General features: G+C 35.0%; 3 protein-coding genes and 2 long non-coding RNA genes across 8 annotated transcripts; 3 read left to right on the forward strand and 2 right to left on the reverse strand.

Annotated features, from left to right (window-relative positions):
• Window positions 1-1596: 1596 nt before the first annotated feature.
• LOC111802493 (argininosuccinate synthase, chloroplastic-like) lies at window positions 1597-5691 on the forward strand. Its single transcript, XM_023686884.1, has 10 exons — window positions 1597-1788; window positions 2029-2087; window positions 2181-2262; window positions 2602-2743; window positions 3087-3135; window positions 3252-3434; window positions 3605-3679; window positions 3770-3955; window positions 4447-4535; window positions 4885-5691. The coding sequence occupies exons 1-10, from the start codon at window positions 1722-1724 to the stop codon at window positions 5435-5437; spliced, it is 1485 nt and encodes a 494-aa protein (XP_023542652.1). The 5' UTR covers window positions 1597-1721; the 3' UTR covers window positions 5438-5691.
• Window positions 5692-7107: 1416 nt separating this feature from the next.
• LOC111802450 (probable inactive leucine-rich repeat receptor-like protein kinase At3g03770) lies at window positions 7108-10848 on the reverse strand. Its single transcript, XM_023686825.1, has 7 exons — window positions 9406-10848; window positions 9165-9298; window positions 8294-8534; window positions 7992-8191; window positions 7893-7918; window positions 7702-7813; window positions 7108-7499 (listed from the first exon to the last, which is right to left on the reverse strand). The coding sequence occupies exons 1-7, from the start codon at window positions 10760-10762 to the stop codon at window positions 7272-7274; spliced, it is 2298 nt and encodes a 765-aa protein (XP_023542593.1). The 5' UTR covers window positions 10763-10848; the 3' UTR covers window positions 7108-7271.
• On the forward strand, window positions 7435-9767 carry LOC111802610. Of its 4 annotated transcripts, none has more exons than XR_002816262.1 (4): window positions 7435-7523; window positions 9027-9139; window positions 9218-9322; window positions 9676-9767. It is a non-coding gene; the product is annotated as an uncharacterized LOC111802610 (long non-coding RNA). The 4 variants fall into 4 exon arrangements; XR_002816265.1 differs by having other exon boundaries at window positions 9030-9139; XR_002816264.1 differs by lacking the exon at window positions 7435-7523 and adding an exon at window positions 8541-8669.
• Window positions 10849-11113: 265 nt separating the features above from the next.
• Window positions 11114-11807, forward strand: LOC111802612. The gene is made up of 2 exons (XR_002816267.1): window positions 11114-11530; window positions 11612-11807. It is a non-coding gene; the product is annotated as an uncharacterized LOC111802612 (long non-coding RNA).
• Window positions 11808-15758: 3951 nt separating this feature from the next.
• On the reverse strand, window positions 15759-19689 carry LOC111802604 (adenylate kinase 4). Its single transcript, XM_023687039.1, has 6 exons — window positions 19511-19689; window positions 18180-18325; window positions 17957-18076; window positions 17704-17871; window positions 17109-17198; window positions 15759-16076 (listed from the first exon to the last, which is right to left on the reverse strand). Exons 1-6 carry the CDS (start codon window positions 19623-19625, stop codon window positions 15978-15980), a joined length of 738 nt encoding a protein of 245 aa, XP_023542807.1. The 5' UTR covers window positions 19626-19689; the 3' UTR covers window positions 15759-15977.
• Between the last annotated feature and the right edge of the window lie 2423 nt (window positions 19690-22112).

Raw genomic sequence — 22112 nt, forward strand, 5'->3', positions numbered from 1 at the left:
TTCATGGGAAGAAATTATAAATTCCCTTTAAAACATAACTTTTTCTTGATTCAACCATAGATTCTCCTCGATTCATGGTAAGAAACATAGATACATTTTATGTTTTCTTTTCAATATCAATTTCTTTGGAGAATTCGTTTTAATATTTTGCAGTAAGTCTCGAATTATTCTTATATAATTGCTACCGAACCCTACGTGGATTATTCTAGAGAATAAGTAAAAAAAAATAAAATAATAAATAATACTTTTGTAGTCGGTAAGTTTTGAGTATAGTTTTCATTTAGTGCCTAGATTTCTAAATCTTACATTTTTTGCCAGTCCTTTTTTTTAGTCCATTGGTTAAGGATTTTATATTTTGTTCTAATATTTCACTAGTAATGTTTACTGTTGTGGTTGGAGTTGATCTTTAGTTTATTAATTTAAATGTTATAATGTAATTTTTTTAAAATTAATTTTTAATACTAATAAAAAAATGAGTGAAAAATAATTAAACTAATTGAGAGGAAATTAACATAAATGAAAAAAAATGTTGGGACAAATTAGAAATTAACCCTAAATTTTAAGGACAAAAATATAATATTTGAAAACTTAAGACTAAATCAAAATAAAAAGAATATATATTTGCTTTCTTCCCTTGGTCCAATTTAAAGATTATATATATATATATATATATATATATATATATATATATATATATATATATATATATATATTTTGTTTTTTCCTAAACATAAGGTAAAATGTCACATATTTGAAAAATTTAATCGTTAATAATATAAATTAATTATTGTTAAATTATCATCATCATGTTTCAAATCTTATTCTATTTTAATTTTATAATTTTAAAATCTAAAATTAGTTAATATATAGTCTATAAATCTTTAAATTAATATTGATTGTTATTTTGAATTTTTTTTATCAGTTTTGATAAAATAATAAAAAATGAATTTTATTGAGAGATTTATTTTTTAGAAAATTACTATAAACTAACACTAATAATTAAAAGTAAGACGATAAAAGTATTGACATTAATTTAAATAATTTTAAATATCGAAAAAAAATATGTACTGCAGACCAAAATGTCAGACGTTTGAATTATTCGTTTTTCAATATTGTTGAATTTAAAAAACAAAATTCACACGGTCGAGATCTATTATTATTTTTTTTAATTTAACGATGAAATTTAAAATTTTTTATATTTTGATCGAGAATTTATACTAACTAGTTGATTGATATTGACGTTGCAATAAAATAATTTTTTTAATTATAAATTATTATATAAAAATTACAAATTGACAAAGAAAAAGAGAAAATCCAACTCACAAAGGCTGTCAAGTGTAAGTGGATAATATAAAGTCGATGGAGATGTTTCTAATATTTGGTTAAGGCATAATTAATTAATTAATTATTATGATAATTATGAATTAAAACAAAATAAGAAAATGCGGGGAATTCTTTAAATATATTATTGGAGGGCCGATTAATCGCCGATGAAAATGAATTATGCGTCAAAAAGACGATTAACCGTAAGATTAATAGCGATTTCCTCGTTCATTAAGTCGTCAGTATTACGCGGCAATATAAAGATGGCCGTCGGCCGTTCAATATTTTAAACCCTAGCGTCTTACCCATTTTCAGAAAGCTGGTTGTCAGAAAGCTGATTGTCAGAAGGTTGTTCTTCTCTGAGATTTGCGAAGGCCACTATCGTCGCCGCTAACATCATGGCTCGGTTAACGGGAGGCTCTCTGTTCTCATCGGCTACTGGTGCTTTTCAGCCATCCAAAACAGGTATTTCGTTCGAAATCTTCATTCTTTGGAAATGGAAATGGAAATGGGAACGGAAATGGGAATGGATATGTTCGTGGTAACGTTTTTGATTTGTCTATTTGAGTTTGTGGCTACTCTGTAATGTTATTTTGAAAAGATGGTGGAGAATATGATTCGATTGAGTTTTGTTAATCATATGTTATGTCCTGTGGTTTTTAAAGTTCATTACCTGAGATTTCACACTTTTGTTTTCATTTTCAGAGTCAGTGGCGAACTATTGCAGAATATCTGGCCCGGTGAAGTTGCATTTATTCCAAGAGGTATTTGAATCAATGATGCTCTCCCTTCTGTTCTTCAATGAATTTGATCGATATCGGCCTGTTTTATCTGAATCTTGGACTTCGTGGGTGTAGCTGGGTGCAAAAGCGTCTGAACTTCATGGCAATAGCATAGCTAGTAACAGGGCTGGTGTTCTGCGGTCGAATAAGAAACGCGGTGAGGTTCCGCTTGTTTGCTTGATATGTGCTTAATTCGCTCCCCGTCTATTGGGTAGTTTAGTTCGCCACTTTTGAGTTGTTTGGAGAAGCCAAGGGAGTTTATACCTGATGGAGCTTTTAATCATGGATTCACTCTTTTAGTACTATTTGAATCGATGGTGATCACGTTCATAGATGTGGGTATATTTACTTTAAAAGAGCAGCCTAGTGGTATATTTTGCCTTGCTTGTTTTACTCTGTGATTTTGATGCTTTATAAAATGTGCTTTTGTATTTTTCTCTTCACATCGTGTTTATAAAACTTTTAATCTTTCTTTTTGAATCACTGTTGAATACAGTTATACAGGCAATATTGCAGAGTGAGAGTGAGATCGAAACTGCCAATGGTAGAGGGACTAGAGGTCTGCGAGGGCAGTTGAATAAGGTTGTTTTGGCTTACAGTGGTGGCTTAGACACATCAGTCATTGTTCCCTGGCTGAGGTAGGTCTTCATTTCTTTCACTGATTCAGAGTAATGTTGTTTATTGATCTACCCATGGACTTTTAAACTTATCAAATACTCATTCAGTAAGTGGCAGTAGGCACATGATTGAAGAACTGAGAGATAGCTGATACTGGCTCTTCAGTACATCTGACTTTTATGAGTTACCATTCCCTTTTTCCTGTACTGCTTGGTTTTTGCTTTGAGCTCTCAGTTGTTCTTTCTATGTCACTTGCAATTGTCCTGCCTTCCTCTTTTGGGATTTATGCAGCACTTTTTATTCTCCTTTCACCGAGTCTTAATGATTCTCTTCTATGGAAATTAACTATTGCATGTATTGCAGGGAGAATTATGGTTGCGAAGTTGTATGTTTTACTGCAGATGTTGGTCAGGTATGTAATTTGCGAAAGTGAACTTGTATTGTGTTTTTTTATGGGATAACCCAACACGTGATTGGAAACCTTATGAAATTTATCTTTTTGCATCTTTTCGTGGGCTCAATTTGCAGGGCATGAAGGAATTGGAAGGTTTGGAAAAGAAGGCTAGAGCAAGTGGGGCTTGTCAATTGGTGGTGAAGGACTTGAAGGAAGAATTTGTAAGAGACTTCATATTTCCTTGCTTACGTGCTGGTGCAATTTATGAAAGAAAATACCTGCTTGGGACATCCATGGCCCGTCCAGTTATTGCAAAGGTAGGTTCTAACTTGTAGTTTTGCCGCTGGTAGTACTGATTTCGAAGTTAAATTAGCGATATGGATTTCCCAACAGTAGGTAAATTTAAGGTTCTAAGTGGCTCTAAGCTCCAATCACATTTATCATGTTCATGGTTCTTACCTGTTGGTTTGGTATTTGGAAAAAATAGGCCATGGTGGATGTTGCCAAAGAAGTTGGAGCTGATGCTGTTTCTCATGGATGCACTGGGAAAGGAAATGATCAGGTAAAGCCTTCACAACATGATCTTGATAATATGACTATTTGAGTATATTCTTTCGCCTGGTGAATACAATTGGTCTGATATATCTATTAGGTACGCTTTGAGTTGGCCTTTTTTGCTCTAAATCCCAATCTAAATGTGGTGGCACCGTGGAGGGAATGGGATATTACTGGAAGAGAAGATGCTATTGAATATGCCAAGAAGCATAATATACCTGTTCCAGTGACAAAGAAATCTATTTACAGTCGAGACCGCAACTTGTGGCATCTTAGTCATGAGGTATGATTCAAGGCTCTGCGTGCTCCACGTCTGTTTGCGAATCCCTACTGCTTATATTCATTCAAACTTTCCAAGGCCCGCTGCTTATTAGTATTGATCGATTCATCATTCGTCTATCGTCTTTTCTCTCTCCTACATATACGATGCTGAAATTAAATGATTGTAAACTGAGATATTGTTTTATGTCAAATCTTTGGGGGGGTTTTTTCTTTAAGGTGAGGGTAGCTTTTCTTTTCTTTTTGGCCTATATGAATTTTTCATTGTTCCACGCTTTTCGGGGTGGACTATAAATTTGATGAACTATATCAGCTGATGAAGTTGACCTGGTCTATAGTTCTTAATGAAAGCATAGGGAAAGAATGGAAATGATGTTCATAAGTTCGCTTATTATTAACCAACCCAAGTGATGATTGTATTATAGGATAGCTCAAAGAAACTGAGTGGATTTTGTTTATCTTTTGCTGATGTTCTCTTGTGCATTATAACTGTAGGGGGACATTTTGGAGGATCCAGCAAACGAACCTAAAAAGGACATGTACATGATGTCTACAGATCCAGAAGACGCGCCAAACGAACCCGAGTAAGCTTCCTTATCTAAATACCACGTTTTCACTCTCTTGTTTAATGCCTACACTTTAATTTGATCTGAATAACTAGAAGTGTATTCTTTGCAATAATGGTTCTGTTCTTGAATCTGTCCACAACTATTTAAAATTTTATTACCAACGGTTGTGAAAAGGGAACTAATATGAACAGTCTTAAAATCAAGTTCATCTTTTTGCTCTACTATACCCAGCTGGAAAATTAAGTGTTGAAATAGTATGAAAAAGAGACTGTTCTGCTTTGTTGTAATGTAATACCTTAGGCCCTTTGGTGGGTATTCGCCATTTTCTGTTCAACAAGCTCAACCATGCCATCACGTTCTGCAGATACGTCGAAATAGGGATTGTCGGAGGTCTCCCTGTTTCTGTCAACGGCGAGGCTCTTTCACCAGCATCTCTTCTCACCAAACTAAACGAAATTGGTGGAAAGCATGGAATTGGCAGAATTGACATGGTTGAAAACCGTCTCGTTGGCATGAAGAGTCGAGGTGTCTATGAAACTCCAGGAGGAACCATCCTTTTTGCAGCCACCCGTGAGCTCGAGTCTCTAACACTCGACCGAGAAACCATTCAAGTAAAAGACTCCCTCGCCCTCAAATATGCAGAGTTGGTTTACGCAGGTAGATGGTTCGACCCTCTTCGTGAATCCATGGATGCTTTCATGGAGAAGATCACAGAACACACAACCGGCACCGTCACTCTCAAGCTTTACAAAGGCTCCGTCCATGTCGCCAGCCGGCGAAGTATATACAGTCTTTACCGGGAAGATATCTCGTCCTTCGAAAACGGGCAGATCTACAATCAGGCTGATGCCGCTGGTTTCATCCGCCTGTATGGCCTTCCAACCAGAGTCCGGGCAATGCTGGAAAAGGAGCTCTAAGCCGCCCACTCTCTTATGATCAACATACCTTTTTGCACAACAATCTAAAAGGTAATTTTAATCCGTCGAACTGTCTGATTTTGTTTGATTAGCTGTTTTAATGTGTATACATGTCTTGTTGTTTCTATTAGCTTGAAGCTGATTTTGGTACATTTAATTTAGGTTCATAAGGGGTCACATTTTGTTGGGTTTTTGGCTATTTGTTCACTTCTCTTGCACTTTATAATAATAGTATATTAGAGATATTTTATAAACACTGATGCTTAAAATAAGATTATTCTCTTATTCAAACTTAAATTAATATAACCCGAAAATATGAGTAGTATATTTCTGGACAAACCCGTTATACTAAGACTCACTTAAAATTAAATTGCAATAGTAGTTTCTTTGGTCACATTATTTTCCGTTGTCGAATTGAGGCTAATCTCTTAAATGAATGAAAATGTGACTGAACTGTTCTCGATCAATCCCTCTTTGGATGGAATAGAAGTTCCTAATATATATATATATATATATATTATTTTATGGAATATAGTATTTCAAATATGATATGAAGTTATTAAATATTCTTTTTTTTAACTTGATTTTTTTTTTTCTCACCTTTACCTTAGTTTCTTCTCTCCANTTTTTTTTTTTTTTTTTTTGGAGTTTAACCTAATTATATTTGTAAATTAAAATTTTTAATTTAACTAAAAATATACTAATTAATTATATGCAAAATTGCTATAATTCAATATAAATTAAATTTGTGTATAAGCCTAAGTCTTATAACATTGACATGTAAAATTTATTTTTTTTAAATTTTTTTGAAGATAATATATTAACTTCGACTGAAATGTGAGAGTAAAGATTAAATCGTGAGGTTGATGGCGCTGTAGGTACGACCCGTCAAGAGTGGAGCGGGAAAAAATTTGTCTGCCAAATGAATTACATTCTCCATCTCTAGCCTCGGCATCTTTCTAGCCCAACATTGCTTCAATCTCATTCTTGTTCGCAGATACCTAAATAGAGATGAGATAGCCTCGGCATCTTTCTAGCCCAACATTGCTTCAATTTCATTCTTGTCCGGTCTCGCAGATACTTAAATAGAGATGAGACGGGAAGTGATTTATTGGAGTGGATAACATTTTTTTAAAAATCGAGGTCGGATTATATTCTTCGTCCCGTCTTCACCTCTTCAACATAAACATATTTTTAATATATATGTGTGTGTCTTTTGGCTTTATTAAAAAAATAAATTAATTAATTTTAAAAGTTACAACTAAAATTAAAGTATATTATAGATATTTTTTTTTTTTTTTTTTTAANTTAGAACTTTTTTTACCATTTTTTTTTTTAAAATATAATGAAAAATGAAAAAAAAAATAATAAACAGGTAAACCCAATCCAGCTAATTACCCAAACTCCGATGGTAGCAAAAATAAATGTGGAATTTGTTGGAATGGGTATAAATAGGTGGAGGGAATGGGACTGCTCCCGTCCCCGCCCGGTGGCCATCTTCCACCTTGGAGGTTCCCGCACAGAGCGCGAGCTACGCGTTGATCGAAACGCGATCGCTCATATGGAAGACTTGGAAGGATCGGTTCCGACGAGAGAATTGCAGTCGGTGTTCATTGGAAGTTCCCGCACGAAGAAGCATCTGTATACGGAGAATCTCTTAGGATCAAGAGTTTTTATCTTGAAAAAGGGGCTTTTATTTATACTTGAGCGGACTTACACTTTCATATCAATGTCAAGATATAGCATGTCCAAAATATCAATCTGTAATTCTGTATACATGCTTATTGAAGTTCTAAAAAAAAAAAAACTGAGTTTCTGATAGGGTTTAGACAAATCATTGTTGTGATGCAGGACTAAATCTTTGATCAACATCCCTGACATCTTGAACTTGATTTGCATATTGCAGGTTCCAAAGAACGTCCTCCATGGACGGTCGACTCATTTCAGGGGAAATGCATCTGTTCATTAGGGAAATAATGGTTGATAGGGATTCTTGTGTGCAGGTAGCTAGAATGGTTGGATCGATGAGTCGCCGCCGTCCGTCCTGGCTGTTTAAACTCATCTGTATGAATCAACAATCATTTAGGTAATCTTGAACTGAACAGTTAAAAGGAATGGAAGATCATAAGTGTTTTGTTTGTTCTTGCTGTTGCTTAAGCCCTATGCATTACTACCATGAGTGATTAGTTTTGATTTTCTCATGCACCTTGACAACCAAATGGTACAATGCTAATAAAGCAATAATCAGAAACTTCATGGCCTACCATTTCCTTTAGTATAGAGGGGTCTTTTCTAGCAGACACAGAAGGTGCTATAAGTGCCTCTAGTAGTATAAACCCAAAGCTATAAACATCATCCTTCAAGCTCATCATTTGCCTGAGGATAGATATCCATGTGAGAAAACAGTTGATCATCTTGGAAAAGAATGACCTAAATTATCACAATAATTTCTTACCAAGCTTGTGGGCCTTCCCCTTTAGCCTACACAAACAGAAAACCAAGTAATCAGCATTTACCAATGATCCAATAGCAGCCGTAATCAAGTTCTACCTACCACAGATTTTGCTGGTTCTTCTGAGATAATGGACAATCCATAATCACTTAACTTTGCCACATTATACTCAGCAATCAAGATATTGTTGATCTTTAGTCGGTTGTCGAAGAAACCAGGAATGACTCCAGTATGCAGGAAGTGTACAGCCTTGGCAACACTGATTAGAATTGCTAATCTTTCAGACCAGTTCAAAACCTTCTCTACAAGTTCAACGATTTGTTAGTCAAAAGAGAAATGTTTCTCTCAAGTAGTGGAAGTCAGAATTCATTTAGAGAATCAGTCCGAAAATGCTTCTAAATTACCAGATAGATGTGTACGAAAACTCCCATTTGGAACATATTCAGATACGAGGAAGACCTTGATGTCATTGAAGTCTTGTCCATCTCCATCAATGCAGTGACCCAAAAGGCAGACCAAATTTGGGTGCCTGAGCTTTCCAAGCATATCCAACCTAAGTTTAAGATTTCTTATTGAAAATTTCTTGGATATAAGCAAGGACCTTATGGCAACTTGAGTCCCATTCTCCAGTCTCCCTCTATATAGCTGCAAAACATATAAAAAAAGGCATGATATATATATATACTTCAACTGTTCATGAGCCATTTCAAGGAAATGATTCAGCATTACCGAAAGACACATGCATGGGCATTCAGGTGGAAACCTATTGTCAAAGAAAAGGTACACCGAGAATTCTAAAGTAACTTAACTATGGTTTTTAATCATCACTGATCAAGTACATTTCGCATTTGATGAAGAAACTTTCTATTTGAATATGTCAGTCAAATACTGTATTTGAATATGTCAGTATGAGATCCCACATCGGTTGCGGAGAAGAACGAAGCATTCTTTAGAAGGGTGTGGAAACCTCTCCCTAGCATATGCGTTTTAAAAACTTTGAGAAAAAAACCAAGGAAGATAATATCTGCTAGTGGTGGGCTTGAGCCGTTACATATATTGTTATATAAATTCTCATGAACAGCTAGTCCAAACTCCAAATGTTTGTTTCTTCTTCTAAATATATTTTCATTTTGTTAGGAGAAACCGAGCTTTCATGGAGAAAAATGAAGAATCGTCTCACTTGCACTTCCTCAGCTTACTTGGCAAATGAGCCACTTACACACAGCTGAACTTGATCCATATTGATTGAAGTGAATATAATGATTAGAATGTTACCTTCCCGTATGAACCATCACCAATGATAGTTGAGTCATGAAAATTTCTTGTAGCTTCATTTATCTCCTCCAAGGAAAAAGTTCGACACAATGGAAGACCTTGAATTCCTAACTTTGCAGCTTCAGTAACAAACCCTGCAAGCAGGAAGCTTGGAAATGGTAAAGCTCAACATCTTTTACTCCTGAACTCTACTAATTTTGACTAAACGAATAACTGCAAATGGAACTTTAGCTGAACTTACTTGCACTTGTTAGAAGCTCAGATGAGAACCCTGCTGTTGAACTATCCTGAACTGATTTCTGCAATAAATGTTGTTCTGATATTCCTCTAGGCCAACATCTTCTACATAAAACAAACCCAATAGAAAGTAGAAGCACTGATAACAAAATTCCAAGAAGTAATCCCATTACAACTCCTGCATGTTTAGCTCTATACTGCTCCTGGTGCTGATCATGGTTCATATTCTCTGTATCACAATATGATTTTGTATGCTGTTTCCCTACATGAACAGATAAGCAATTCCCATCTGCCTTAAGAGTTCGATTATCAGATTCAATGCCCAAGCAGGAAGGCAATCCACCAGTAAGCATATTGCTAGATATATCAACAAACTGAAGCATGTTGCCACACTCCATATGGATCGGTAGCGACCCGGATAACTTATTCGAAGAAAGATTCAAGTGACTGATGTTGGGCAAGGAGAAGATTGTAGCAGGAGGGGTGCCAGTCAATTCATTGAATGATATATCAAGCTGTTGGAGCTGACTAAGCCGACCATATTGCTGTGGAATCTCACCCGAAAACGAGTTTTTTCCGAGTAAAACGACAATCAACGCCTTTGGTAATGTAGGCAGTGATGAATCTATTTTGTTCCAGCTCAAGTCCAGCACAGTTAAGCCATGTAATTTACTTAGATCTGGTAATTCACCAGATATGTCATTGCCAGACATGACAAGCTCAGTAAGGGTACTGATGCTCAAAGATGGAAACGAATCCTTGATCTTGTTGTTTTTCAAGCTCAGCACTGTCAGACTAGACAATGAATCAAACCAGTCGGGCATAGTATCATTGAAGAAGTTGTCATCTAGTTTAAGAGTTTGAAGCTTCACCATGGTAGAAATCTTAGGTGGGATCGTACCAAAAAGATAATTTGAGCTCAAATCCAGATACTCAAGTGAAGATAATCGATGGATTTTGTCTGGAAGTGGACCCCAGATGCCCAAAGACACAAGGCTAAGAACTCTCAAGCTATTTAGTCTTGTCAAAGTAGTGATGAATGAATCAAGAGAGAAGCTCTCTGATAGCGTTTGATTTGGTATTGCAAAGCCAATGAACTCATCGACTTTGCTTTGAGTATCACCTGCAATTCTAAGCTCAGTAACCACACTATCCTGGCATGTAACGTTAACCAGAGGAAGAAAGGACAGTGTGCAAAAATCCACTCTGTGATCAGTCCATGAATCCAGCTGCTTCGGGTACTCCAAGTGCTTTCTTAGCTGGAGAAGCGCTTGGGCTTGCGAGGCTTGCAATTGGTAAGCTCCACCACGTAAGAAAGAGCAGGCAAAGCTGAGAAGTAAGAACAAACAATACTTCCCCATCAAAGATTCTTCAAACTATATGATCTGACCTGCTTCTTCTTCTTGTTCTTCTTGCAGCCTCTGTTTCAGAAACATCAAAATGGCGAAGGGTTACAAGGAATCATGAAAGGAGATTGAAAATGGCGAAGGGTTTGCAAAACCCACCAAGAAAATCGTTAGAAAAAGGAGAGAGGGCGATGAAATGGAGTCATTATTGAAGCAGAACCCAGCGGAGACTGAGAGTATGAACACACTGGGACTGGCTTTCTTCTCCGGACTGTCATTCGAGGAAGAAATTCACAGAGCAGTGAAGGCTGATGCGAAAGTGGGCCACCTGAAATGGACGCGTTTAGTTTTAGCACATGATTTCCTTCTCTCTCTCCGTGTTGAAAGCAATGGAAAATGGGGTATGGCAGGAATGAATGGGTGTTGGGTTGGAAAGGCTCACTCTTTTCTAAGCCGGGTGGGTGTGGAGTATTATTAGGAGTGAGTCCCACGTTGATTAATTTAGTGGAAGATCGATCATGCGTTTGTAAGTGAGGAATACTATCTCCGTTAGAACGAGGCATTTTGTGGTAGCTCAAAGAAAGCCGTAAAAAAGTGGACAATATCTTATAATTGTGGAGATTCGTGATTTCTAACCCTGCGAGGAAAATGAGAGGGCATGACTGTGAATGGAATCCAACAGGCCGCCATTATTTTACTCTGCAGTTAGGGATCTAACCTCGCTTTCTTCTATATCTCTCAGCTGAACACAGCTCAAAGAAAATTGGAAATCCATAAAGCCAGGTAAAATCCATAAAGCCAATTTCGTTAAAAGTACTTTATATTTGGTTCCTCTTGTCATTGTTTCTTAGTAACTTTTTTCAGCTCACGTGGAAGCATCTGATCTTTTGGTTAAAGTATATTTCCGGACGGTTTTTATACAATCTTTTTCAGTTCAGCTGTGGATCAGGTAAAAATCCAAACATCTTATCTTTTAATTTTCAGTTAAACTATGAGTTAGGTATAAACTCGAACGTATGATATTTTAGCTTTAGTTAAACTATGAATTAGGTAAAAATTTCGAATATCTGTTCTTTTAATTTTCTGTTAAATTAAACTATGAATTAGATGAAAATTCGAACCTCTGATCTTTTAATTTTACGTTAAACTATGAATCAGGTGAAAATTTGAACATTTGATCTTTTAGATTTCAATTAAACTATGAATCAAGTAAAATTCGAACATTTGATTTTTTAGTTTTCAGTTAAACTATGAATCCGTTAAAAATTCGAACATCTGATCTTTAATTTTTAGTTAAACTATGGCTCAGTTAAAAATTTGAACATTTAATCTTTCAACTTTTAGTTAGACTATGAATCAAGTAGAACATCTATTTTTTTTAGTCAAAATTATAATGTATTAATCGGTTGAGTTATGAATTATTGCTCCTCTTATGAATTATTGCTCCTAAATAAATAGTGAAAATTTGAATATATTAATTTTTTTATTATTTTTTACATTGAAGCTCAACCATTTAAAATTAGGAAATAATGAAAATAGGATAGGAAAGAGGTCAAAGATTTATTTCCAATTTTCAATTTTATTTAAAACAAATATTTTCCAACCCAATTATATAAATTATTGTCCTCCCTAAAATTAGCATAAATAATATTCCCCCATTTATAAATAATAGGAATAGGACCATTTTCATCCAGCCAATATTTATTTTATGGTTGTAGCATTTCTCATGGCACTATAAATAAATAAAATTTAATAATTTTAAAATAAAATAAAATTTAATAATTTTAAAATAAAATAAAATAAAACATAGGTGAAGTTACATTTTTTTATTTTATATAATATAAAAAAAATACAAGAAATTAAGCAACTTGTTTGGATACTTCCAAATTCCAATCCAACGTGAAACTATATTAAATTTTAAACCAAATAAATAAATGGTGAAATGTTGGGATTGCCCTTCTTGGAACCAACAATTTCTCCTTTTCCCATACCAAATAAAATAATAAATAAAAAGGGTCTAAATTGTAATTTTAAGTGGTTTTAACGCCCGGGTCCTATCTCTTTCGGATATTATCCTATCATCTACTCTTTTGAGTTAAGTAGGACCTACTGTTGTAACAGCTTAAGTTCATTGTTCGCTTTGATCCATTACGTATCGTCGTCAGCTTCACGATTTTAAAACACGTCTATTAGGAAGAGGTTTCCACACCCTTATAAAGAATTTTTTGTTCTCCTCTCCAACGAACGTGGGATCTCACAATTCACCTCTCTTGGGGTCCAACGCCTTCGCTGAGGTTTCCACACCCTCTAAAGAAATGTTTTGTTCTTCTCTCTAACCGACGTGAGATTTCACAATGTACCTCTCTTGGGGCTCAGCGCTGAGATTTCCACACCCTTATAAAAAATGTTTTGTTCTCCTCTCCCACCAACGTGGGATTTCACAATTCATCCCAACACCTTCGCTTCGCTGACACACCGTCTAGTATTGGGCTCTGATGTCGTTTTAAACAGCTTAAACCCACCACCAACCATCTTAAAATATCCAAAAAAAAAAAAAAAAAAAAAAAAAAAAAAAAAAAAAAAANGTATTTGGTAAAAATAATTTAAAATTTAAAATTTTCAATTATATTGTGCCTCAATTTAATTTAGGTTAATTATTATATTACTACTTTAAGAATAAGACAATTTTGTGAAAGGACAATTTATATAAAATTATCTAGTTGCAAAATATAAAATTAATTTTATTTTTAATTATTAAAAAAAAACCACAAAAAGGAGGGTAAAGAAACTAAGGGCTGTGCCCTATGTTTAAGGACATTCAGATTTGTGGGCCCTATTTTAGCTTTTATTACACCAAATATATTTATGATACCAATAAATACACATCTCATAAGGTGGTTCTTCCATTAAATTACTCATTAAATTCTTTCTAAAAATAAAAATCTCATTATTTTAAAAATTAAAATATTATCTTTAATTAATTTTTTTAGAATATTAGATTAAAAAAATTGATTTATTTAGCTAAAATTATGATTAAAAAATCAAAATGACATTATAAAAGTATAATAATCTTTTTGAAACTACGAAAATAAAAATGAACCAAAATTAAAGATACGAGAACGAAAATTGATGTTTTAAAATTTTTAAATAAAAACGAGCTAAAGTCAAACGTACAACTATAAAATACTATTTAAACTTAAATAGGTCAAAAAAAATTAAATCTCTAATATATATATATATATATATATATTTATTTATTTATTTATTTATTTATATTTTTTTTATAAAATACTATCAAGTTGAAATAAAGAATTACAAACACCGAACATAAATCTAATTTAAGCCTCAAAAATATTTTTTTTAATTATTATTTATATGTGAAGTTTCCTGTTTGGGAATTGGAATAGCATGACGTCGTGTCAGGATAACTGTGTGCATGGCCCGCCGCCGTGGCACGACGGAACCTTCCCTTTGACCCGGCTGTGGGTCCCACGTCCCCCACTATTTTTTTTTTTTCTTTTTCCTTTTTTATTTTATTTTATTGAATAAAAAAGGTAATGTCTCGTCAAATAGTTGTGAGATATTTTTTTTCCCTTTATATACATTATTAAAACCCGTTTTGATATATTTTAATTTAAACCGTGAGATTCTATGTTGGTCGTAGAGAAAAATAAAACATTCTAGAAACTTCTTCCGAATAAAAGAATTTTGAGGAGAAGCTCAGAAAAGAAAACCATATCGGTTTGTAGTAGGCTTGAACTGTCACATAAACATTTACAAGTCATAACACATCATTAACATTGGTTGATCAGATTCACTCGACAAAAAATGTCAACCCACAAATCGGGCCGAATTTTCAGTTTCTTAAAAATTCAACCCAACCCCACCTTTTATAATTTGGTTTTGGTGGTTTAGGTTGGTCGAGTTATCAGATCATATGAATACTCTTAATAACTCTCGTAAATAACTCTTGTTGTATGAATTATTTACGACGGTTTTATCGAAACTATTTATTAAGTTTTTATGAAATTAAGAACGTAAAATTATAACATTTTGAGGAGCTTTGGTTAGTTCAAATGTCAAAAGATTTTTATTTTATTTTTTTTATTTATTTAAAACAATTATTGAAATGTTTATTGACAACAATTCAATTCTCTCAATTGTCAATAATGTTTTTATGGCAATAATTCCATTGTCATATAATGATGACAATCTAATGAGGTGGAGTTATTATACTCCTAAAACAAATCTTTTTCTTTTTTATAATCATTTAATTATTTTAATGTGTTCTCGTCCAAAGAATCAATTTGATCGGTGAAATTTAATTAGATCTTATTGTAGTTTTTATATATGTAATTGTTCAAAATATGTCGGTCATTCGAGGTTTTAGGGTTGAGTCGGATAGAGCTCTATTGGACTAGTAATGTGCTCTAGTGTTCTTATAATCCAACTTTACAATTTGAGTGGGTTTGTTGTTCGGGTTGATAGCACTTTCTATTAGAATAACAGATTGAACTATGCTCGAATTGGTATTTGATATGAACATCTATTAAATGGGAGGAGATTAGACCATTGACTTTAGGTGTTTTATCCAATGAGCTATCTTTGGAAAGACGTCCTATATGAAAGCTTAGAGAGGAAGACAATGTATTCACGAGGCTAGGGATATCGATGTGTGAATAGCTGTGTGAATAGCATCAATCATGGCCATGATGGCTTACCATCCAAGCCAATGAAATGAGTTTACAATCGACTTCGATAGATTGACATAGTCAAATGGGTGTAATGTGCACCTCGACGTGTCCATGCAACGTGTAATGTGTTACTTTAGTGGCAACAACACGATCACATAGGACAACGAGTCATGAACCATCTTACTGACTAATGCTACTGTCTGATAGAGAACAATTTCTTGGATCATATCAATGGATAGAAATCAATCAAAGAAGTAATTCATCCTAACTCAATCATTTCATCAGAAAATGAAACAAAGAAATATTTCAGTAAGGCAGATTTCTAAGATCAAACTCAATCATTTCATCAGAAGATCAAACGTTTTATTTCTAATGATTCTCGACTCGTTCAGCGCTCAAAAAGTTCGATAATAGCAGCCGGAAAATGGATGTTCGAAAATTGAAGAACAAATGAGAAAGATTTTCAGACAATTCAACAGTAAAAGGAGTAGAAAGTAGTAAAAGTAGTGACCGGGGCCTCAGAAACTCCTATCATTCTATGAGAGCACTTTCTGAACCTCAGCTGTGACTTCTTTTGGAGGCTTCTCAGCGTGCAGATTTGCGACAAGACCCTTTTTCGCATAATAATCGATCACCTGCAAGCCAGAACATTTAGAAACATAAATGCAAACCCCGACCTACCTACATTTGATTGCCAAGATATCTCAAAGTATATTTGTAACAGCCCAATCCCACCGCTAGTAGATATTGTCCTCTTTGGACTTTCCCTTTTGGGCTTCCCCTCAAAGTTTTAAAACACGTCTGCTAGGGAGAGGTTTCCCCACCCTTACAAGGAATGCTTCGTTCCCCTCTTCAACCGATGTGGGATCTCAAAATCCACTTCCTTGGGGGCCAGCGTCCTCACTGGCACATTGTCCGGTGTCTAGCTCTTATACCATTTGTAACAGCCCAAATCCATCGCTAGTAGATATTGTCATCTTTGGGTTTTCCCTTTCGTGCCCCCTTAAGGTTTTAAAATGTGTCTGCTAGGGAGAGGTTTCCACACCCTTATAAGGAATGTTTAGTTCCCCTCTCCAACCGATGTGGGATCTCACAATCTACCTTCTTTGGAGGCCCAACGTCCTCGCTGGCACACCACTCGGTGTCTGGCTCTGATACCATTTATAACAGCCCAAACCCATCACTAGTAGATATTGTCATCTTTGGGTTTTCCCTTTCGGGCCCCCTCAAGGTTTTAAAACGTGTCTGCTAAGAAGAGGTTTTCACACCCTTGGGGACCCAGTGTCCCCGCTGGCACACCCCCCGGTGTTTAGCTCTGATACCATTTGTAACAACCCAAGCCCATCGCTAGCAGATATTGTCCTTTTTGGACCCTTTCAGGCTTCCCCTCAAGGTTTTAAAACGCGTCTTTTAGGGAGAGGTTTCCACTCCATTATAAAGAATGTTTCGTTCCCCTATCTAACCGAGGTGGGATCTCACAATATTAAAACTTGGGTAAGTGGCCACCATTGACTTAGAATTTATTTCCTCTAGGCCCTTTAATTTTTACAAGACCCTTATTGACCACAAACCGATCAAATCAACAGTTAGTCATGTAAGGAAAACGAAGACACCTTTTCAACATTCCTAATCGATCAGATCAAAAGAAAAACACAAAGCAACTGTACCGGCATGGTTTGTTTGTGAAATGCCTCCAGACGTGACTTTAATACAGCGGCAGTATCATCTTTCCGTTGAATCAAAGGCTCTCCAGTTACCTTGTAAAGAAAACAAGACGGTTAAGAATATTTGCTGCAGCTCATCAAAACGTATATACATAGATGGGTCAAATATCAACTTCTATTTGATTTGTAGTCCAAGTTATATCCACTTCTAGCTGATTTCTTGTAACAGCCCAAGCCCACGGCTAGCAGATACTGTCCGCTCTGGCTCGTTACGTATCGCCGTCAGTCTCACAGTTTAAAAACGCGTCTGTTAGTGAGAGGTTCCACACCCTTATAAAGAATGCTTCATTCCTCTCTCCAACTGATGTAGAATCTCACAATCCACCCCCCTTGGGAGTCCAGCGTCGGCTCTGACCAAGCCCATCGCTAGCAAACATTGTTCGCTTTAGCCCATTACGTATCACCGTCAGCCTCACGGTTTTAAAACGCATCTGCTAGGGAGAGGTTTCCACACCCTTATAAGAAATGCTTCGTTTCCCTCTCCAACCAATATGGGATCTCACACCTCTAGTTAAAGTAACGTTAGGAAGTTTCTTACATCGTCAACACCAGGAGTCTTTGGAGGAGCAAATTTGGTGTGGTAACTTCTGCCACTGGATGGGTGTATCCATCGCCCGGTGATCCTCTCCTCCAAAATAGCATCATCAATAGCAAAGTTGAGCACCTTATCAACTTTCACTCCTTGCTTGTCAAGCACCTCATCAAGCTGCAATGGAGTAACTAAAAAGTATAATACTCGCAAATAGCGAAGAAATTCGAACATATACATTAAATTTCAATGAATCTCGCACCTTTTGTGCTTGAACTACGGTTCTTGGAAACCCATCAAGAATGAAGCCTTTCTGACAAGAAGGTTTCTTCATCGCTTCATCGATGATGCCAACAACCAAGTCATCAGACACGAGTTCACCCTACAATATAGAACAATTAAAACCTTTAACGAGATAACAAAGATGAGATTAGAATGAAGCATGGAAAAGAAACAAAGAGCAGAAAGCATAAGGGAAACTCGACCTTATCCATAGCCTCTTTAGCCTTGACACCAAGAGGAGTTTTAGCAGCAACAGCAGCTCTTAACATATCACCAGTAGCCAAATGACACAAGCAGTAGTCATCCTTGATGATTGGTGATTGGGTCCCTTTACCTGATCCGGGTGGACCTGCAACACATCGGAGTTTCATGGTTATGATTCAAATCACCACAACATACCATACAATGCAATGAAAACCCAAACCGAACGACACGAGGTCAAGCTACATACAAAGAAACTAGAATCTTTTCCCACTAGCTGCCTTCTACTCTTTTAAAAGTAGCATACAACTCGATCCATAACCCTCGCCATATTAGTTTCCCTTTCCCTTCTAAATTCTTTTACACTATTAGATGCCTTTGGAAACATGAGTGTCTCAATGCAAAAACACCTTAAGTCTCAATAATCCCTTTCGGCTTCAGTTTTTCTCCTCGATTCCTTTATCATTTTCAGTCCTTAGCATAGTGCTAGGCATCAGACACAATTTTTCTTTATCAACAGCATCGAGATCTTCCCATCTGTCCTGAAACTCTCAGTTCGAGAGTTACAGAAACTCAGGCCAAAAAGATCCTCTCCCCGGTCCCCAAACCCCCACCCCTACATCTCTTCCCTCCGAGGCCCTTCACGCAACAAAAACAAGTCCTCGCCTCGCACACGGCTCCCCCCTCTCTTCACACGCTTACCTTCATACACTTCAGCAATTTGAGGTCTATCACACAGATTTCCAATAAATGTGATTAGAAGTAGGAAACGAACATGGCAGCCAAGTTATATCCATTATTCTTAAAGCTTTACAAACCATTATGCATTACTCTTAAGTGTTTTACAATGTGCAAATAGATATTAACTTGAACCATGTGTAGCAGCAGCTCATAAACTCTTTTAGTTGATTTACTCTGTGTTTCCCCCTAAAAGTTCGTGATTACATACTGAAAACAATAAGAAATTAAAAGGATAAACACTAGTAATTTTCCATCCGACAAAAATAATACGTTACTGAACAACAACGAAGATAAGTTCCTTTTTCATCTAGATCTTCATAGAACTTAAATCCCTTAACCTTTTACTCGAACCTAAATCCATCATCCAAGGTAAAAATCACTTGAAAAAAGAGTAGAAATCCAGATTTTGACTCAAAACCCAAGCAATTTGAAAGAGCGAAAAACAGGACATAAGATTCACAGATGCAAAACTCCTGAGCCATTTGCATCAATCCAACGCCTCAACTCCACGAAATTACCACAAACCGACACACGAAAACCAACCATAAAGCCAGAAATCGAAGTTTAAAAGCATAAAAACCTAGAAAATTACCGATGAGAATGAGGCGCTTGTCAGGCTTCGAGGAGCATTTCATACGACGGAGAAGCTCCGTCATGAGATCCACGGAGGGCACATCTTCCAAGGCCACTGCCGAATTGCCCGCCATTGATGCTCTTCTCTGCTCTGAAGCTCTCTCTCTCTCTCTCTCTCTCTCTCTCTCTTNTCTCTTAACGGATGATTTCCTAAAGAGAACCCTAAAGCAGAGATTTTGAAAGTCCAAAGCAAAAGGGCGACACGCTGCTTAGAACTAAAGCACGGTCGACGGTCGTTATCATCTTAAATGACTATTATACCCCTCGACTTTGAGTCCATCCTTTCTTGAAATGACATCTATGCCCCTGCTTTTGACCCACTAATCTACGGTTTCCCTCGATATTGACGAGACTGTTTTTGTCCGACCTGAATTTTTCACGTCACCTTTAAATTATTTTTTAATTAATCAATTAATATTAAATGCTCTCTTATTCTAATTTATTTTATTTCCTAATTTGATTAATTAATTAAAGATTGACTTATTTATTTTATTATTATATTATTATTTTTACTTCGGTCAAGAAAATTAAAAAAAAAACTTTATTTATTTGAATTATTTGAATTCAAATAAATTTATTATTAAATTTTAAAATACATATATTTTTTTAATTATTTATTCTTCTAACTACTAAATAATATTTAATAAAATATAAATTTACAAAATTGGAGTACGAGTAATTAAATATTTGAAAATAAGTAAATGTGTATTTTACAAATTAACATTTTATTTTTACTACGAGCAACTCGAACCAACTCATTTCAAAAAAAATATGGTTGGGTTAAGTTAGGTTCATTGTTTAATAAATATTGTTTGAGTTGAAAAAATTTACGGCCCCAACAAGTGGGTTAGGTCTAATAAATGTCATAACTCGACCCGACCCAACTCATGAATATTCCTAACTTGAGTTATATTATATTCAATATAGATTTTTTTATAACATAATTATTATTATCGATATTTAATTAAACTTAATATGAGTTATAATTATACATTAATAATTAATGAGAAATTAATTTCAATTGGTTTTAATTTAGAATAATTAACTAATTATCTAATATGAATGTTATAATTAATTAAATTATAATTTTTAATTAAGTGTACTAATTTAAATTATTTTTTCTACAAATAACTTATATAATAATTTAATATAGTGGAAATGGAATATTTGGAAGAAAAAAAATCACTCCAATAATAATATTAGACTATTTTGATTGGTTAATAAACATATTATTTAAATTATTAAATAAAATTTTATAAAAATAAATGCAAATATTTAATTCTTAGATATTAACTGTCCTATATATTCAAACACGAACACCATATATTATTCAGATATTTAAATCATAGAGATTTAAATTTTAAATATCGGGAATCAAACGAAACTTCATTAAAAAAAAAAACGAAGTGAAGGCCGTGATAAAAATATATAGTGAGGAAACGATCGAATATTTTCATGCACGTCATCATCTGAAAGAAACATAAGCTATTCGTTCATTGAGTCGAGTCGAGTCTCGAGAAAAGACAAATAGAGAAAAGATAAAATAAATGTTAACCGTTGAGTTGTGGTCGGTGTAGCTATGTCTAAATGCGTAATTTCCATAATGGTTGGTTGATATGGTAACTTCATTGTATTTGTCCTCACAAGGAAAGGGGTTTGGTGGATAGGTGGTTAATTGGTGGCTTTTGTCTGTCAAGTTACTTCCCAAGGGGGGTTGGTGAGAATAGGATGTCCACATTTTCAACCATTACCAAATAAGATTACATAATTAGTGGACCAAAAAGAATAAATAATAATTAATGGACGAATAAAAATTATTAGTATTTTATTTTTAAAATATCATTAAACTCCTCTGAATAACTTCAATTCCGTTCGAATCTTTTTTCAGATTACACCCATTATCTCAAGGATTGACGGGGCGACTAGTTTTCGGATACGAGAGATATCCATCCTAGTCATTGGATACGAGAGATATCCATCCTAATCATCGGATACGAGAGATATCCATCCTAGTCATTATGGACGCATTAGCCCAATTAACACGTCTGAAGGAATTAATGGCTAAAATTGTTTTAAAATATTCTTAAACTTTCAAAAGTTTAGTTAATACCCTAGAATTTATATTTTTAAACTTATAAAAGTTACCCTTTTTGTAAATCTCTCTCCTTTGCTCAGCTTGTAAACGACAACTTCTCATTTCTCAATTCTTCTTTTTCGTTCTCATTTCCTGATTTAAGATAGGGTACTAATGATTCCATCCATATACTACCGAGTAGCCGAGGATATTTTTGAACCTTTCAAAAAGTTTAAGGATCAGTAGGGTTAGGGTTAAAATTAAGGGTACTTTTGAAATGGGATGATTGTGAGTAAGTTGTACAAACAACCTCGGAGTCAGCCAAAGCCAAGGACAAAAAGGAATGATCGTGATGCCGTAGCATACCCCGTGCCAGAATGCACGTGCAAACGTAACATCTGTCCGGTTCAAAATTGAAACTTACCAATAAATTCATCACTAGAGAGCATTTTACTATTCTATGTAGAAGGTAAATAAGTGATTGAAG

This window comes from Cucurbita pepo, chromosome LG09 (genome assembly GCF_002806865.2).
Source record: "Cucurbita pepo subsp. pepo cultivar mu-cu-16 chromosome LG09, ASM280686v2, whole genome shotgun sequence".
Taxonomy (NCBI): domain Eukaryota; kingdom Viridiplantae; phylum Streptophyta; class Magnoliopsida; order Cucurbitales; family Cucurbitaceae; genus Cucurbita; species Cucurbita pepo.